At 42.1% G+C, this 18,023-nt stretch overlaps 1 protein-coding gene across 1 annotated transcript in view; it reads left to right on the forward strand.

The window, feature by feature from the left end:
* The first annotated feature begins 1,778 nt into the window (after positions 1-1,778).
* Positions 1,779-18,023, forward strand: part of SETD1B (SET domain containing 1B, histone lysine methyltransferase) — a 50,534-nt gene continuing 34,289 nt past the window's right edge. Inside the window, exons 1-6 of the mRNA XM_063144190.1 lie at positions 1,779-2,132; positions 2,345-2,499; positions 2,963-3,061; positions 3,465-3,735; positions 8,859-8,971; positions 12,139-13,317. Coding sequence (XP_063000260.1) covers positions 2,057-2,132; positions 2,345-2,499; positions 2,963-3,061; positions 3,465-3,735; positions 8,859-8,971; positions 12,139-13,317 — 1,893 coding nt within the window. The 5' untranslated portion in view covers positions 1,779-2,056. The remainder of the gene's footprint in view (positions 2,133-2,344; positions 2,500-2,962; positions 3,062-3,464; positions 3,736-8,858; positions 8,972-12,138; positions 13,318-18,023) is intronic.

Consider the following 18,023-nt stretch of genomic DNA (forward strand, 5'->3'; position numbering starts at 1 on the left):
CAAATCAACAACTCTCGTTCAGTCACTGCTATGGCTTTGACAAAAAAAAAAGTTGTTAAAAGACATCCACTTATTTTGACTACCAGTATCAGTTGTTGTTTTAAACTCCAGGCTTAAATCGGTAACTTATGTCAGATTTACTCTGCACATAAAAAAGGACGCTGCGTGTATTTCCTCCCCCTCCCCATTTTTTCAAACATGATCTCAAATACACTTAAATCTGTACATGTTAGTGTGAATACACCTGGTTAATTACTATATGTAAACATTTTAAGCATCTCTAGCTAAATATTTTTTGTTTTTAAAAGTATTTCAGAAGCAATTGGTTGAAATAAACAAGACAAAAATGACATGCAGATGAAGTCCGAAAAAATTAAATAAAAATAAGGAGAACTCCAGTAACATTAACATGAAAACTACACTTATTAAGAAGGACAGAATGGACTGGGTACTTACAATGTAAAAGGAAAAAAAACTTATCCTAATGACTTTTTGCAAGAATTCACGTTTCCTACATCTATATTTAAAACGTTACCTTGTTATCACGAAAGTATTTAACTTAAGATGGCCAGGTATTTAGTGTTTAATACAGGAAACTACATCTAAAAATGTATTGCTCAGGCAGATAGATAAAAGCTTTCAAAAACAAACACACCAAAAATAACACATGTATTTACTCTTTTTTTGGTAACTCAAAATTGTTACTGCTGACATAAGGGCGTGCCATGACCTAGTTATATACAAGACAAAGATGGGTTCCAAATCAAAGGGAAAAATCCAGATCTTTTTATAAAATCTTCCTTCTTCCTTTTGAGTCCTCTAAATGTTGTCAAGACATTAAACACAAACACTGAGCAGTCCTGAAATGGATGGTGTGGATTCATCAGATCAAGTATTCCCCTTTTGGAACAAAGGAAAACCCAGTTGGCCATTTAATTCCATTGCAGAAAAATGGCTGCCTGATCTGTTGGCCTCTCCTTAGCTGTCTGCTGAAGGATGTTTTTAGATCAGCGTCTAATAACTCAAGCCCAATGGAAGCTGCGCGCTGATTGGCTGCGCCTGCCTGGTGCCTTTAACCAGCCAATTACCTAACCACGGCCAAATTACAAACCAAAAGCACAAGACGAGGTAAAACAACACGAAGCCCCAACAAGGCGACCCCCGGGGGGGGGGGAGGCTAAAAAAAAAAGAGGGGGATCAAGATGGACTTTCTTTTGCTGAAACAAAATGGAAGGTCCGAACTGATTGGTTGTTCAGGATCTTTAATAAGCAAAACTGCTACTTTCCTTCCTCTCTCTTTCTCCCTCCCTCCTCCCAAGTCGTGAAATTGACAAATTGTAACAAAACGGGGGCTCCCCCCCCACTTCTCCTCCTCCTCCTCCTCCTCCCTCCCCATAGCAAGCCATTCATCGGAGGTGGAAACATTCTTCTTGCATCCTTCTTGCAACGTAGCATCAGTGCCAAGGTCTCCTTGCCCCGGTTGGCTCACTGGGATATAACTTCCAAAGCTCAAACGTTTGAAGAGTCTCTGTCAACCTCTCTGAGGGTTTCCCCCCCTTTCCCGTCCACCCTCCCCAACCCCCCCAAAAACAAAAACCCTCCCCCCCCCCTTGTCCCACCTATGTCCATCTTGTTTAGGAACAGTTTGGCGCTTGGGTAAATGTAGTCGGCAGATTCCAAGGGGATTTGGCCGCGCCACTAAATCGCAGGCAGAGCCGCGGTGGGGCGTCCGTCGGCTGGGGAAAATGCATGGCCCTTTATTTGGGGTGGGGAGGCGCTACAGGGCCGCCGGGCTGGGGGCTTTACAGCGCGTTGCAGCTGCCGTGAATGTGCATTCGGTTGAGGGCGGTTAGCCATTAGCCGAGGCTCCATAGCGGTGAATTGTGGGATGCCTGAAAAGCAAGCAGAAAGCACACACACAATATGTGTTGGCTCGCAAAAAAAAAGAGGAGAGAGGAGGCAGGAGGCTTTCAAAACCCATGTAATGTAACCAGCCCAATGTGAGCGAAAGGAGCTCGCCTTTCGCGGCAGCGAGACGATCGGCCACCGAATAACAATGTCTTTCAAAGAGATCAAGGCAGCGGGAGAAAAAGCCAAGCACACCGAAGACCATGGCAAAAAGCAGAGTTCAAGTGAGATTCTCTCTCTTTTCCTCCTCCTTTCTGTGTCTTCTCTCACTCTATACGGGTGGGGGACAGCCTGTGATAGCGTCTGGATGTATGTATAGCCTCCCCCCCCCCCAGCTTGACGGAATGGCGGGTTTTTCCCCCCTGCAATTGTAATCTCTCTCTCTCTCTCTCTTTAACTTTGTTGGTCCCCCCCCGCCCCCCTCTTCATCTCCCAGGTTGGATCAACGGAATGGAGAGCAGCTCCCAAGCTAGCACCTCTGCTGAGAAAAAAAATCACCATTGGAAAAGTTACAAGTTGATTATTGACCCAGCTCTGAAAAAAGGACAGCACAAACTCTATCGTTATGATGGACAACATTTCAGCATTCCTGTAAGTATTCCTTATCTTTAAAATAAAATACATGATTGCATTCCTTCTCTCTCTTTCTCTTTTTTCCCTCTGCTGCCTCCCAAACCCGGTTCATTTTCTTCTACTACCCAGCCATCCTTCTAGGGGTGGAGGGAAGGAAAGATTTCTTAATGACCTGAGCAATGAATGTTGCTGGAAAATGTTAAGGAAAGATATTAAAGTTGCACACACACCTGACATAATGTAGTCTGTCAGAATCTGACGAAAAAACCTGCAGGTTTATTTCACTGATTCCTTGCAGAATGGCTATTTGACATGTGTGTGTTTGTGTATGTGTCTGCCTGTCTGCTTTTTCATTTTCCCCCTAAAGAGCGTTCTCTTCAGTTTCCTTGATTTTAAATGCTGTACAGTAAATTTCCAAGTCTTGTTTTTAAATAATAAGTGTATTTTTGAACTTCAGTGAATTTCCCCCCCTCCTTCTCAGAACCCGGGTCTTGCCCCAGTAGATTGTGTCAGAGATCCCAGGATAGGACGAATATGGACCAAAACTAAGGAGCTGGAACTCTCTGTCCCTAAATTTAAGGTACATGCACTATGAACAGTGGCAATATTAACCTATGCTTAAGCATTTCCTAACTGCTTCTTTATAGATATTGTTAGTTGGATAATTAGTTTAGCAATATCATAAAGGTAGCACAATGCAATTGAGCTTGTTGTTTGTCAAAACTGTGTGCTTGATTAACAACTCAAAAGTTTTTTTAAAAAAATTGTTGATTTTAAAATAAATACTTTTGTAAATAAGATATTGTTGTGGTAATAGTTCGTTATTTCCCCATAAAATGCTGCAATATTAAGGAGGAAAAATTACTCTTAAAATTCAGTAGTTGTTTAACCCTCTCTGTGCCACATGGTGTGACTACTGACAGTTCTTCCTGTTGTTTTCCCTTTAATATCCTGCTGTGTTTGGTGCAAAAATGAATCTTCAGATTGATGAGTTTTATGTGGGGCCGGTGCCTCCCAAGCAAGTCACCTTTGCCAAGCTGAACGACAACATCCGCGAAAACTTCCTGACAGACATGTGTAAAAAATACGGAGAAGTGGAAGAAGTGGAGATCCTCTACAACCCCAAAAACAAGAAGCACCTGGGAATTGCCAAAGTGATCTTTGCCACAGTCAAAGGTGCCCGGGAAGCAGTTCAGCACTTGCACAACACCTCTGTCATGGGCAACATCATCCACGTGGAGCTAGATACTAAAGGTGGGAGTCCATTCTGAACATCTTCTTTGCTCCTCTCTCTCACACTCCTCTCTCCTAGATCCTATAACGTGATGCATTTGAAGATTGGATGGGGAGCGGTAGTAATTAATTTAAAGGGGGGACTATTAAATGGCTGTCACTCTATTTCCCCCTTCTATCTCTCTGCTTTTCTCTGGGCCTTTAGTAGTCACGTGGAGCTGAATGTGTTGTCTGTTGCTAGGAGACAGTCCTGTAATTTACAAAATGCTGCCATCCTCTCCATTTCACCCACTCACTCACTCATGCTGACACTTGGTTTGCCAAACACCCCCCCTTCACCCTTTTGCTAGAAGTACCTTTTACACTTAGCAGATAACTTTTTTAAAAAAATCACTTTGATGGGGTTTAGAAAATAATTGTAGTAAATGCCTGGAAAAAATATCTTTAAACTATCCTATCTATAATTTGGATTGTAGCAGTGTTCTTGCTTTTATTTAATCATCTCATTGTGGGAATCTACATATGCACAGGAGATTGCAAGAGTCTCTCTCCTCCTCCCCCCACATTGTCTCTTAAAGGGACAGTAACATTTGTTCTTGAAAGTAACTGGTATGTAGTGCTGACATTGTCAGGCAAAAGCAATGCAATGGACAATACAGTCAAGAATTCAATTATTCATATCGTTCCTAAAAGTATAATAAGTGCCTCAACATTTTACTTTTTTTTAATCTTCCATTTAGTATATTTTTCTTTTCCATAAACCCAGGATGTATATATATAATAATTCAGATCAGTCTGTTACTTTAACATATACATGCTAATTTACTCCCCACCACCACTACATTTTTCTTTCCAATTTAATTGTAAAAAGTAATGAGAATGTTTCTTTAACTTTTGCAACAAAATGTTTGGAAAGAATGTATAGTTACTATTTTAAAGAACAAAACACACACAACGCAACAGTTTTTGCTATGTTTTCCTGTTCTTGTAAAAAAGTGTTTTTGCTAGAATTCTGGAACTGCATGCGTCTTAAACTCCAAAACACACTGGATCTCTGTTAGAGCTCAGTTTTCTTTCTAGTGCACTGATCAACTGAAGTTCAGTATTCTTCCTCAAGTCGTATTATGAGGATTTATGTATGCATGTTAGAGAAGGAGCTTAATAAAATGATAAAGAGCAGCATAGTTAGGTTGGAGTGAGGAACCTGTGGCTCTCAAGATGTTGTTGGACTCCAACTCCCAATCACCTCAGATCATAGGCCATACTGATAGAGGCTGATGGGAGTTGGACTTCGTGTCCGGTTTTCCACATCTGGGTTAAATAGGTTTATTATTCATAATTTTCTTAACTTTTATTTTGAGTAACTACTGTATCAAGATCCAAGCTATGATCCTCAGTGAGACAGAAAGAGCTAAGCCACAGTCTATGATTTGAGCTCTTCATTCTGAGAAATTTGAAATCTGATCCATATATCAATTAAGCTGGAATACTTTAGATGCAGGCTAATTCTATATTTATTTGTTTGGAGTATATTTCATGGAGATTAATATGGCTAACTTGTAAGAAAATGTGTAACAGATTGTAGGTTTAAGCTATTCTGTCTTCGCCAAAGTTCAGTTGTGTTAAATGTTTACAACTCCCAGCTTAACTCCTTTGTGGTTTAGGCTACTACTGTATTAAAACCTGGTTTTATTGTTATACATATTTTTGCTGATACTGGTGATAAATAAGCTTTTTGTAGGCTTTTGATACTAAACTTTAACATTCTTGTTATCACTTCTTTCTCAGCTTCTGACATGCCCAATGTTTGTGACTTCACTAGTTACATGACATTCAGTTTTTACATGAAAGCTAAAAAGCAAAACGTACAGATGAGCAGCAGTCTGTTTTTAAAACCAGCCATATAGCCAACTTACCTGTACTTTAAAATATTTATTTGGCTAAACCCTATAAATAGATTCTAAATTGCAATAGAATGATGTTTAAAGGCAGTGCATGGTGTTTAAATGTCTGTTCTAATCATGATTTGATGGACTCGGAAGACCAGAAGCCTGATGAATATCACAGGCCCTAGAATGAAGCTCTGTAGCTTTAAGTGAGTCATTTAAGGTGATCTATACTAAGAGTGTTGCAGCTGGTAGTGAGATAAGGACCACACTCTGATCTGTTGTAATTCTGTTTTTGTAACTGGGGTAGTAACCTGTCCAATTAAATGATGTTATCCTGTGTTTTAGTTGAACGTGTGAGGAGCTAGACACTAGCTGCTAGTGTAGCAGAGTGGCAAAGAGACCAGTCCATGAATCAGGATATCTCCAGCTCAGCTGTGAACTCAATAGCTGGCCTCTGGCAAAGCCCCTTTCTCTAAGCTTCAGTCCCTCAACCTGTGATACGGAGACAATAATCATTCTGGCCTGTCTTCCAGGGCTCATGTATGGATAGCTAACAAAATGTATGTGACATGCTGTCACATAATACATGCTTGTTTTTAAATGTTATTTACTTATGTATTTATTATTAGAGGTAATTAACAGGTTTGTATACTGCAAACTACTGGGTGACTGCAGGGGGCTGCTTCACAACTAACTTGCACCAGTGCCCACCAGCACATGTATAAGAATGTAAGAGCTGTACTGGGTCAGACCAAGGGTCCATCTAGTCCAGCATTCTTTTCACACAGTGGCCAACCAAGCTGTTGACCGGGAACCACAAGCAGGATATGAGTGCAACAGCATCCTCTCACCCATGTTCCCCAGCAACCGTGCATACAGGCTTACTGCTTCTGATCCTGGAGGTAGCACCTAGCCATTAGGACTAGTAGCCATGGATAGCCTCCTCCTCCTCCCCCCCCAGGAATTTATCCAACCCCCTTTTAAAGCCATCCAAATGTATCCTCTGGCACTTGATACTCTTGCTTTGTAATGACGAGAATGCACCAGTGGAAGCAGCGATGGGTCAGAGCAAAGGCCCATCTAGTCCAATGCCCTGTTTCTCTCAGTGGTCAACCTGGTGTCTATGGGAGCCCTACAAGCATGACATGAAGGCAACAACACCCCCATGCTGTGTTCCCCAGCACCTGGTATTCAGAGGCATGTTTCTTCTGATTCTTCAGGAAGCATATCACTGCTCTGACTGGTTGCCATTGATAGCTTTATCATCCATTAGTTTATCTAATCCTGTTACTAAGCTGCCTAAATTGTGATGGTTGTCATCACATCTTGTGGTAGTGAATTCTATAGTTTAGCTCTGTGCTGTGAGAAGACGTACTTCCTTTTATCTGTCCTGAATCTCACACGACTCAGCTTCATTGGATGAGGCCAGGTTCTAGTGTTATGGGAGAAGAAGAAGAAAACTTCTCTCGCTCTCGCTCTCCCTCCCTCCCTCCCTCCCCCCCCATGCATAATGTTATATACCTCTGTCATGTCCCCCCTCATTCCTCTTTTTTCTAGGCGAAGAGCCCCAAACATTGTAATCTTTCCTTGTAGAGAGTTCCTCCATCCCCCTGATCATCTTGGTTGCCCTTTCCTGCACCTTTTCCAGCTCCACACTATCCTTTCTGAAATTTGGCAATCAGAATTATACACAGTATTCCAAGGATGGCCTCAGTATAGATTTGTATCAAAGCATGACAACATTGGCAGTTGTTCTTTCACCCCCTTTCCTAGTGAATCCCTTGTCCGGTTGACATGAATGAAAACTGTGCACAGTATCCCCACCTGTCGCCCCTGCACAGTACAGTCCTGCTACCTCATTTGCGTGAGTGCAGTTGGCCTGGGATGAATTATTATGTCTGCAGAACACCATCACTTTGAGCGTGAAATTGATGCCCATCTCATTTCGTCCTTGCACAACTGACCCTATGATTGGGCTGCTGGTGTCTGAGTACCTAAGAAGCCTGCAGCAATATTTGGGCCACACTGGGCAACATGTTTAGCTGTGCAGCCTGATCTTATTTGTGTCTATGCAGAAGTAAATCCTATTGATTTTATGTGGAGTTTATTCCCAAGTAAACATGCATAGGATTGCAGCCTGAGTCAGCACTGTCTCTGGGAAAAGGGTAATCTTTCTTTTATTTTCTTTTTTAAAGTGGGGATGGGGGTGAAGGATTAGCTATTATAAACCTGTGTTTTCATTAAAGCACGTACAATGTGCCTTTTACAAAACAAAAACAAAATATTTGAATGTCAAATTCTAGAGAATTGGATGCCATGTTACACCATTAGTATTTGGAGATCAGGGTCTGTCCCATTTGAAGATTTCTCAAGTTTGACCACAGGCATTGATGCACTTGAAAACTGACATGTCTCTGTTTCTGTTATAAATAGTTCATTCTCTCCAATTGTTAAAAAGTTATATCCTTAAAAGCATATAAGTGTAGAGAGTGCCCAATCCCTAAGGAGAAGCAGTTGTGTGTTGAAGAAACCTGTCCTCCTTGATAAAATGCCCCAAATCTGCAATGAAACTTGTGCAAATTTTGCCCTATCCTAACCATTTTGTCCTCTAATTTGTCACTATTTTTCTCACCATAACCTAACTTACAGAGTTGTTGTGAGAATAAAGTGAGGGGGGGAATCCATGTATGCTACTAAGCAGCTTGGAGGAGTGGTGGAATAAAAATGAAATTAATGAAGCACAGTCGCTTGTGTTTTCTATAAAGAGAGATTAAGAACACAAGAAGGGCCCTGATGCTGGATCAGACTGAGGGTCCATCTAGTCCGGCACTCTGTTCACACAGTGGCAAGCCAGCTGTTGACCAGGAGACAACAAAGCAGGACATGGTGCAACAGCACCCTCCCAGCCATGTTCCCCAGCAACTGGTGCACACAGGCTTACTGCCTCAAATGCTAATGACAGCCTCTGATATTGAATATTTTAACAGAGCCCAAAGCAGCCTCTGTCTAGCCACAGTTTGCAAAGACAATTGCTAAAATGAAGGTTACAGGAGTACCTGTAGTGTCTGTGGCATAGCAGAGGTGGGCAACTCCAGGTGCTTTGGACTGCAACTCCCATTAGCCCCAGACAACATGACCAATGGTCAGGTATGATGGGAATTGTGGTCCAAACCATCTGGAGGGCACCAGGTTTCCTGCCCCTGGTCTACAGGTTGTGGTGTGTCCTGTTTAATACTGCTGTCATTGTTTGTCCAGGTGAAAAGCGCCTGCATTTCTATGAGCTCCTTGTGAATGGACTCTACACTCCTCAGACCCTCCCTGTGGAGAATGAGCCAGATGTGTCGCCCACTGCAAATGAAACTCCGCAGGTATCTCTTTGGCTTGGTTATGTTGTAATAGCACACACTGTTTTTGATAGAGAGTTGCTTTAAGGTGAGCTTTGTTTAGAACAAATGGCGATTTGTCTGTCTCTCAAGAAACACATTATTGACATCCTTGTCTAGACAACTGCCGACTCCAGCATCTCCTTTGTAATATGTCTCAACGGGGGCAAATCAGGGTGAAACTCAGGTACCTCTGGACCTTTTACCAGATCCACGGGGGCCTTTGCCAAGTTGAATAAGATGGCCTTTCCTTCTACTGAGAAATTTTAGTTTTGTTTATAAATTTATAAGTTTTACACTTCCTTCAGTATTTCAAAAAGACATCCACATTGGCGTTTTAGTAATCACACATTTATTTAAATTTATTTATTTTTATTAAAAGGCAGATGATAAATCAACTTCAGATGCAATCCCATACACATTTACCTGGAGAAATTCCCACTGAATTCTGTTGGACTTATTCTGAGGCCCCATTCAGTGTGGCCAAGCATACCCGGTCATAAATCCAACTGAACTTACTAGGATTTACTCACTAGTAAGTGGGTATAGTATTGCAGCCTTTATAAATGTTAAAGCATCTCCTTTTTAACAGCAATGATGGATGCATTGAAATATCCATTAATTTCTGGTTACTCTTATTTGGGAGCCTACTTACTAGTTTAGCAAGGCACATTTGCCTAGAACTTTAAATGCCACTTCACTGACATTTTTCTTTCATTTGCTCTTTTCTCTGAGCACTAAAATTCCGTAGCCTTTTGCTCTTTATCGGGTCTAATGCAGGAGAAAGAAATAAGCTTGACGTAAGACTTTCCTTTCCTTTGTCACTTTCATTTCCCCTGCAAGCCGTTATAGTTGCACCATAGGTTCAGTTCTACAGGGTCTGAAGCCTTCTGTTGAGCAATTTCTATTCATTTTACATGACAGTGGTGTGGGCTCAGCCTCTTGTCGGAATTTAGATCTAGTGAACTTGGGCAGTTTTCACTGTTCTTCTTTTAAACATGATAAATAGCATTTATTCTACAGTTCTGAGTAGTCTCACAAAGTAATGGCTGCATTCAGATAATCTTCCAGACCATGCTCAGTCCTCCCTTTCCCTCATCCTCTTACACATGGCAAACTATGGTTTAAGTAATCCCTTCTAACTGGAATTCATAACAATGGTTTAATCCTGGTTTGGAGAGATCAGTCAAACCATAGTTTGCTGATTTGGACGGAATGACTAACTATGGCTTGATGAAAATAGGAAGTAACAAAACTAAAATCCACCAGAGAGGGAGGGAGTCTGTTAACATACGTTTCATTCCTGACCCTCAAACCCATGATTTGGAGGATGTTCTGAATGCAGCCAAGGAGTTGCTGTTGGCCCAGGGTTGGCTCCAGGTTTGTTGGGTGGGGGGAGATTGGCCACGATGCCCTGAACGGAACCACCTCCTTGCCCATTTGCTTTCCTTATTCCCTGAGCCCAAATTGCCCAGAAGGAGAGGGCTGTGTGTGCTCCTGTTGTATGTCTATCCACCCCTTGCAAGCAAACACACACACACACACACCTCTAAGCATAATGGGAATTAATTTCTTCAACTGTTATTAATGATAGGAAATATATTAATATACCTTTCCACTGAATCCCAAAGTTACTTGATGTCCTGATACTTTTCAGTGTTTGGTTTTATTGACCATGGATTTACTGTTGCCGTGTTAGCTTTAAGATCAAATTCCTGTTGTCATCCCAAAAAAGATTGGGATAGATTCCCCCCCCCCCCCCACAAACAGAAGCCGCCTGGTTAAATCTGCCTTTGGCTCACCATTAGCATTGTTTTGAAGTCTTTCATTTTAGTTTTCTTTAACTTCAAACTTGGACTACTCTGTTTGGAAAGTCTGCTAAAGAGGACTTCAAAGTAAATTTTAATTGAGAGTGATCAGTTGGCGGTGCCTGTGGTTCCTAAAAATCCATTGCTGGAAACATTCCAGCTGCCCTGGTGTGTCTGCGTTCAAAGATTTTGTTTTTATTTTACTATTCAAATACAACCTCTTTTACAGGTAGTACATTTAATCCCCCCCACCCCTGCATTAGAGCTTAAAAAAAGATTGGTAGATTAGATGAAAGGGTGATTTCAGGAACTTTTTGTCCCGTGTACAATGCTTCCGGCCCCAAGAGGGCTGATACCGAGGCCCACTACTGAGATCTGTTTGCAGGAACTTGGAAACTGTGTGTCTGTGGTATGCCTGCCAATTGACACCTTAAGTTATACTTGGCAGTTAGCTATTCGCCTAGGGTTGGTAGCTTGCTAGGCTCACTGCTCAAGCCATATGCAGGTGGGTGGGTTGAAATAGTACAGTGGGACGAGTTGTATTTTGTACTTACCTTAAAGGTTGGCTTATTAACTCTGATTAACTAGCAAGCTTAGTTTGAGAGGCTGATACCTCAATTTTTCTTCAGTATTGCATTTTGTAGAAACTTGTTTGTTCTTTTGGTTTTCTGTATGTGAATTTATGGGTAATGAGTGCTAAGTCGGTAAGGCAAGCTATTATTATTATTATTATTATTATTTTATTAATTACATTTTTATGCTGCCCAATAGCCGAAGTAACATATATTGTAGAACAGCCATCTCCAACCTGTTGTCCTCCAGGTATTTTGGACTACCAGCATTCATGATCATTGTCCATGTCACTGGAGCTGATGGGAGAAATCCAGAAATTAATCATATGGTAGATACTGAGAGAGTTTACAAAAATAGCAAAAATGCCAATAGTTCTATCAAAAAGGTTTTGCATCGTATTTATAAAGCCATTTATGTACTAACCTCTGGCCTTCAAAAGAGCCCCCAAGATGGTTAACATTAAAAATGATAATGAAACCAGAGAGCAACTAAAATGAGCCAACAACATAGTCTAACGCTGACATCTAGCACATCTCCTTTGAGCAAAATTGTCAGTTTAAGACTTACTTTTGGGAATAGAATAAATAGCTATTAATGTGTTTACCTTTTTCACACACAGACATCCATAATCCCATCATATCTTTTATATGGGAATAATTTTTTTGAATAAGATTCCATTTCCATGGTAGATGTCTATGATCTGGCATTTATTTTGTTGGTTCTTGAGAAATGTATGCATATTTTTATGTTTCCCTTTTCCTTTTTTCGCAGTTGGCCGATACTCTGAAACGTCTAAAAGACAGTAGCCTTTCTTCTGTGGGATCATCAGCTACCCCAAACAGTAGCACCCCATTTTCCCATGATACAGCCTTTTCCAGTTGTCGGCAAGATACCCCAAACTCTTATAGTCAGTTTACCCCTCAGTCCCAAGGAACTCCTCTCACTCCACGCCTAGGGACTCCCTTTTCCCAAGATTCTGCTTACTCGAGTCGTCAGACGACACCAGCATACCATTTTGGCCAGGACTCTGCGTATAAACCCAGGAGACATGAAACAAAATTTACAGATGCCTACAATCGACGGCCAGGCCATCACTATGTTCATAACTCAGCAGGTGTTTTTCGAGGGTCAGAACATCAGTTTAGTGCGTTCAAATCCCATCAGCAAGAGACTGTGCAATATTCCCACACTTCTCCTTTGAGCCACTCGGGTTCTTCAACGTACAAATCAGCCTTCTCCCCATACCAGGCACCCACGACGACATTTCCCCAGCCTGAGGAGCTGCCACTTGCCCAAACGTCCAGGGACGTTGAGTATCGACGACCCCCGCCACCTCCCACGGAGGTGGTAACTGAAAGTAGCACTGCTAGCAGTGTTGATTTTGTTCCTGTGAAGGAAAAACCTGAGGAGCCCCCGCCCCCGCCCGAGTCCAGCACTCATAATGAACCAGCTGTGGCACCCTTCTTGCAGACACCGGAAAGGAGCGAGACACCAGGAACCCCAACCGTAGAATCTGATGTTCAGCATAACAGTTTGGACTCACGGATTGAGATGCTCTTAAAAGAGCAGAGAACAAAGCTATATTTCCTCAATGAGCATGATTCGGACAACGAGATTCGAATGGAAGGTAGTCCCATCTCCTCCTCCTCCTCCCAGCTTTCTCCAATCCCAACCTTTGGGTCCAACTCTCAGCCCAGCTACAGAGCACAAACTCCTTCCTCCCGCCCTTCCAGCACTGGCTTGGAAGACATTAGCCCAACACCATTGCCAGATTCTGATGACGATGAGCCAATTCCTGGAACAGCTTCTCTTGGTCAGAATTCAAGAGGAGCGTTGGATGCTAGTAGGACTCCTGTTGACCAGCTGGCCAGGACATCCAAACCAGAGTCCTCTGAGGCTAAAGAAATGCTGCCTAGTAACGAAAGCCCAACTCCTGAAAAAATGGAAGAGGTATGTGATTCAGATCAACTGTGTGTGTGGTGTGTCTGTGAGGGATGTGGAGAGTTTCTTGTCTCAGAATTCCGTTGCTGGTTTTAAATTGGCAGTGGGGTGGGGGGTGCACCCAGGAGTGTGTTTATATTTATAGATAGATACATATGTGTGTATGTATGTATTTGCTCATATCTGCATGCCATACAATGTTTAATATGTAAAACGATTGCCTTGACCTACCTAAATGTTTTGTCACCTAACCCGGCATATTGGAACTGGTTAGGTTACACCAGAGATGAAAGAGAAGTGCTCTGTCCATGCTCAGAAGCACTCATTTGCAGATTGATTGATTGTCGCGGGAAGAAAATGGTCATATCTAATGCAAGATACAAGGCCCTGTATTGAAAATTCGCCCTCCCCATCAGCTTGGTTAAGTAAGTTAGAATGAGTCTGCTAGGATAGGAAGGAGAGAGGGACATTCTATGTGTCTTACATACTGCTTTTATATCTCCTGTGGGAAGCTATGTTTAGCTTTGTCACCTAGAGCACCATTGTACTCCATCAAGCATTTGTTCTGTTGATCTGTAAATGTTTTTAGGCCCCCTGGAATTGTTGTAGTGTTTGGTTTTTGTTTTTGTTTTTACTCTGCTGATTTTTTAGATAGTTTGATTATTTTATATATTTATGAGAAATTATTTTAGTATTTTGTAAGCTGCCTTGAGTGTTGTTGTTTTAAACAGAAAGGTGGTATATAAATTTCCATGCTAGCTGGGAAATGCTGGGAGTTGTAGGACTTTTCTCTTTCTAAACGTGCATAGGATTTGCCCTTAATAATCATTAATCACCCGACTGTCTCATCCCATAGAGAGACTGGGGGTGGGGGGGACTATATATATGGAACAAATAGGGACCAGAGTATGGGTTGTTGTTGAATCATGGGTTGTTGTGCTGTGTGAACCCAGCGATGCTAGCAACCAATGTTTGTTAACCATGAACAACTTGGAGTTCACACCCAGCAACAAACTATGGGTTCTCTTCGTGTGTGGGAGGGTTCACACAATACAACAACCCATGATTCAATTACAGCCCATACTCTGGGTTGTCTTGTAGTGTGGACAGACTCTTAGGGAATTTGCAGGGCTGGTGCTACCATTAGGCCGACTAGGCAGCCGCCTAGGGCACAGACCTCAGGCGGCGCAGTACTGACCTTTAAAGGTCATAGTTTTATACAAATTAGCTGTTTTAAGAAAAAACATAATGAAAGAAAAATATAGTTCAGAAACTCTTCTTGAACAGCTGAATCGAAGTTGGCAATTTGGGGGGGGGGGGTGCAAGTAGCTCACCTTGCCTAGGGCTATAGATGTAAAATTTCCAAAAATTTTGAAGCCATGGAAAAAAAAAGTTTTAAAAAACAACAACGGAAGAAACCACCAACATTAGTAACAAAGAAAATTATTTATGTCTCCGCTAGTCCTTCAGTGTCAAGACATAAAGCCTCCATTCCCATAAAAAGAACTGAGAAAAATGGGGGGGGGACCAAGATTCAATGAATATGCATGACATTTAATCAGACTCATTTCCTGACCTATAGCTATCACTATCAGTTTCAGCCTCTGCTTCAACGGCAGTGCTGCCCCCTAGAGGCAGAAATGCACCTTGCTCTTGCATTTGAGAGTTGTAGTCTCAGTTTGCAACCTAGGACTTGCTTGTCCTTGGTGCACAGACATTGTAATAATCTGATACGGTACAGCTTTTAGAAATCATTTGGAGAAATAAATATCTGAACACCTTGTCTTACAGATTTTATTCATCATGCTAAAATAAAACGTCCCGTAATCTGTTTTTTCTTCATTTTTTAAAATTTTTCGGGGGGAAAACAAAAAAGGCTTCAGAAAAAAATGGAAAAAAACCTGGTATTTTTCCGGTATTTTTCCGGGCCTTCGCATCTCTACCTAGGGCACAAAATAGTCTGGCACCAGCCCTGGGAATTTGCAAGGGGGCACTTGAGAAAAAAAGAGGGGTTGTCTTGTCCTATTTCATTTATTTTAAATTTGTTTAGTTTTATTTAAACAAAAGATAGAGCATAGTTTCACACACACCCAGTCATTCCTGTTAAAAGCTGGGCCTGGCATAGCCCTTGTATATGTGACATGCAAGTCTTGAGCACTAGTCAGCCTTCATATATATTTATATTTCGGCCCCATTGAACTTGATGGGACTCACTCCCTAGGAAATACGGGTAGGATCCAATTGTGCATCCACTTAAACGTCAAAGAGAGGCAGAGTCTCATGAAATCTACTTTTTTACCACTCCAGTCTCTTTTCTGTCACATTGCTCTGCTTGTTTGTACCTTCTTTTAGAATCCACATGTCATTTGACAAGGGCTTACTATGTAGTTCTGATGTTCCCTGCTCCATCATAAGATATAAAAAATCAATAGCCCTCCCTTTTTAAGCGACCACTGATTTAAGTTCCATGGCCTGCCGTTTTATTCTTATTTTTGGAAGGACTGAAGCTGAAATAGTAATGCAGAACTCTCTGTTGAAACGTGAGCTGCTGCTTTTCCAGCTTGCAAACGAGATGGGAAGGAGCGCCAGCTTTCAGCCTATGGTGGGTTTGGAGAAGCCGAGGCTCGGGTTTCATCCTATTGTGAGGCTGTTGATTGCAGTCAGAGGATTCCTCAGCAAGAAGAATTAGGGTTGGTAGTCTTTCTCCAGTGTCTCTGGCAAGAAGGGAGAATGAGCTTTGTGTGGCTCCACCTCTCCAGCAGAAGGAGATCCCTCCCTCTTAAAAAGAAAAAGGAGGTTCCTTAGACTGCCTTGTTTTCTTTAGCATTCGCATCACGCGAGCAAATGTATGCCATTATACAATCCATCCATGAACTGCGGTTTCTGTAGTTGTGAACGCGCTGGCGGTGAGATCTCAGAAACGTCCTTGTATAAGCAAATTAACAGTGTGGGGGGATCCTTTTACTTCTTTCCCTCTTTCGTATGGGTGACCCATCCCTTCCAGAGCCTCCAAGAGTGAATGAGAATGTTACTGCTTCCCTGGAAGAAGTGCTGAGTTGTAAATCAAAGCCACTGCATTTCTTCTCTGTAGCTGTACTCCATTATAAATTTATGTAGCCCTTTTTTGTTTTGTTTATCCTCTCAACAAGTATCTTAGTCTAACAGAGTGTGCCATTCTGAAGGCCACTCAATGGGATTCATTGCCAAATAGTGATCAGAAAGTAGGTCCCACATATCAAAGTCCAGTGACCTTTTCCACCTACACACACACAAACACAAACAAGTGCAGAACATGTTGCATGTTGTTGCTAACATTCAAAGCCCCAAACGGCTTGGGGCCAGGTTATTTGAAGGAACGCCTCCTCCCGTATGATCATCCACAGGGGTCCTTCTCTGTGAGCCCCTGCCAAAGGAAGTGAGGCAGGTGGCTACTAGGAGGAGGGCTTTCTCCGCTGTGGCACCCCGGCTGTGGAACGAGCTCCCCAGAGAGGTTCGCCCGGCGCCTACACTGTATTCCTTCCATCGCCAGCTGAAGACCTTTTTATTTTCTCAGTATTTTAACACCTAATTTAGCTTAAATTTAAACTTTGCTGTTTTAATTCTGTATTTTAGTCTATATCAATTTCTGCTGTGTGGTTTTATCCTGGTTGTGCTTTTATATTGTATTTTGTATTTGTGTTTTTAGACTGTTGGTTGTTTTATTATGGTTTTAATTTTTGTGAACCGCCCAGAGAGCTTCGGCTATTGGGCAGTATAAAAATGTAATAAATAAATAAAATAAATCCTGTGTTCCAGGGCATGGGGCTTTTCCACAGTTAATCTTCTGATTTAGCTTTAGAATAGCTGGATTCCAATGTGATTGCTGTGATAGCTCGGGGGCTCTGGAAGTAGGAAATGTAGTAGTTTACAATTATGGATCTCCCCCAAAAACTCACTAAGGCCACAGCTAGACCTTAGGTTTATCCTGGGATCATCCAGGGTTCGCCCCTGCCTGAGCAATGGATCCCCTGTGTGTCACCTAGATGAACAGGTTTAACCCCTGGATGATCCAGGGATAAACCTTAGGTCTAGCTATGACCTAAGTCTCCCATCCAATGCACACTTACCTCACAATACATTCTTTTGAATTTTTTGGGACTTCCTTCCAGGGATTATTGGAACTTCCTTCTACCCACCATTAGATAGAATGAGGCACCCCAACCAGCAGATGGCTGGGTCTCTTTTGTTTATTTTTTTCATTTGTTATTGTATTTCTACTACCACGAGTGGCGAGAGTTGCCTTTGGGATTTTGTGCCCCATAGGCCCAACTAACTTGGCTGGTTTTGGATACTATGCACTGTGGTGGTGGATGGTTGCATTTGCTTCTTTACTGCAGGCAGAAAATGTCTTGGGCTGGCCCTTTGTGCTTCTGAGCATTGGATCAGGCTGCAAGCATATATTAGCCAAATGTATGCAGTGGTAAATAACGTTCAGTAAGGAAACAGCTGGGCAGTATCCAATCCTGCATGCACACCAATGGAATCCACCACTGGTGCAATAAGAAGCTAGAGCATCGTAAGGCAATTGGAAAGAGCAGAAATTCTGGAAACAAGCATATCTGCTCATTTTTGGGGTTGCTTTCAGAAGCGCTAGTTCCTGTTGCCCTAGTAGTGGACACCATGGGTACAACAGAATTAGTGAAGGCTCAGCAGCAGTATTGAATTCTGTCGTTTGT

This window comes from Elgaria multicarinata, chromosome 18 (assembly GCF_023053635.1).
Source record: "Elgaria multicarinata webbii isolate HBS135686 ecotype San Diego chromosome 18, rElgMul1.1.pri, whole genome shotgun sequence".
NCBI classification, from domain to species: domain Eukaryota; kingdom Metazoa; phylum Chordata; class Lepidosauria; order Squamata; family Anguidae; genus Elgaria; species Elgaria multicarinata.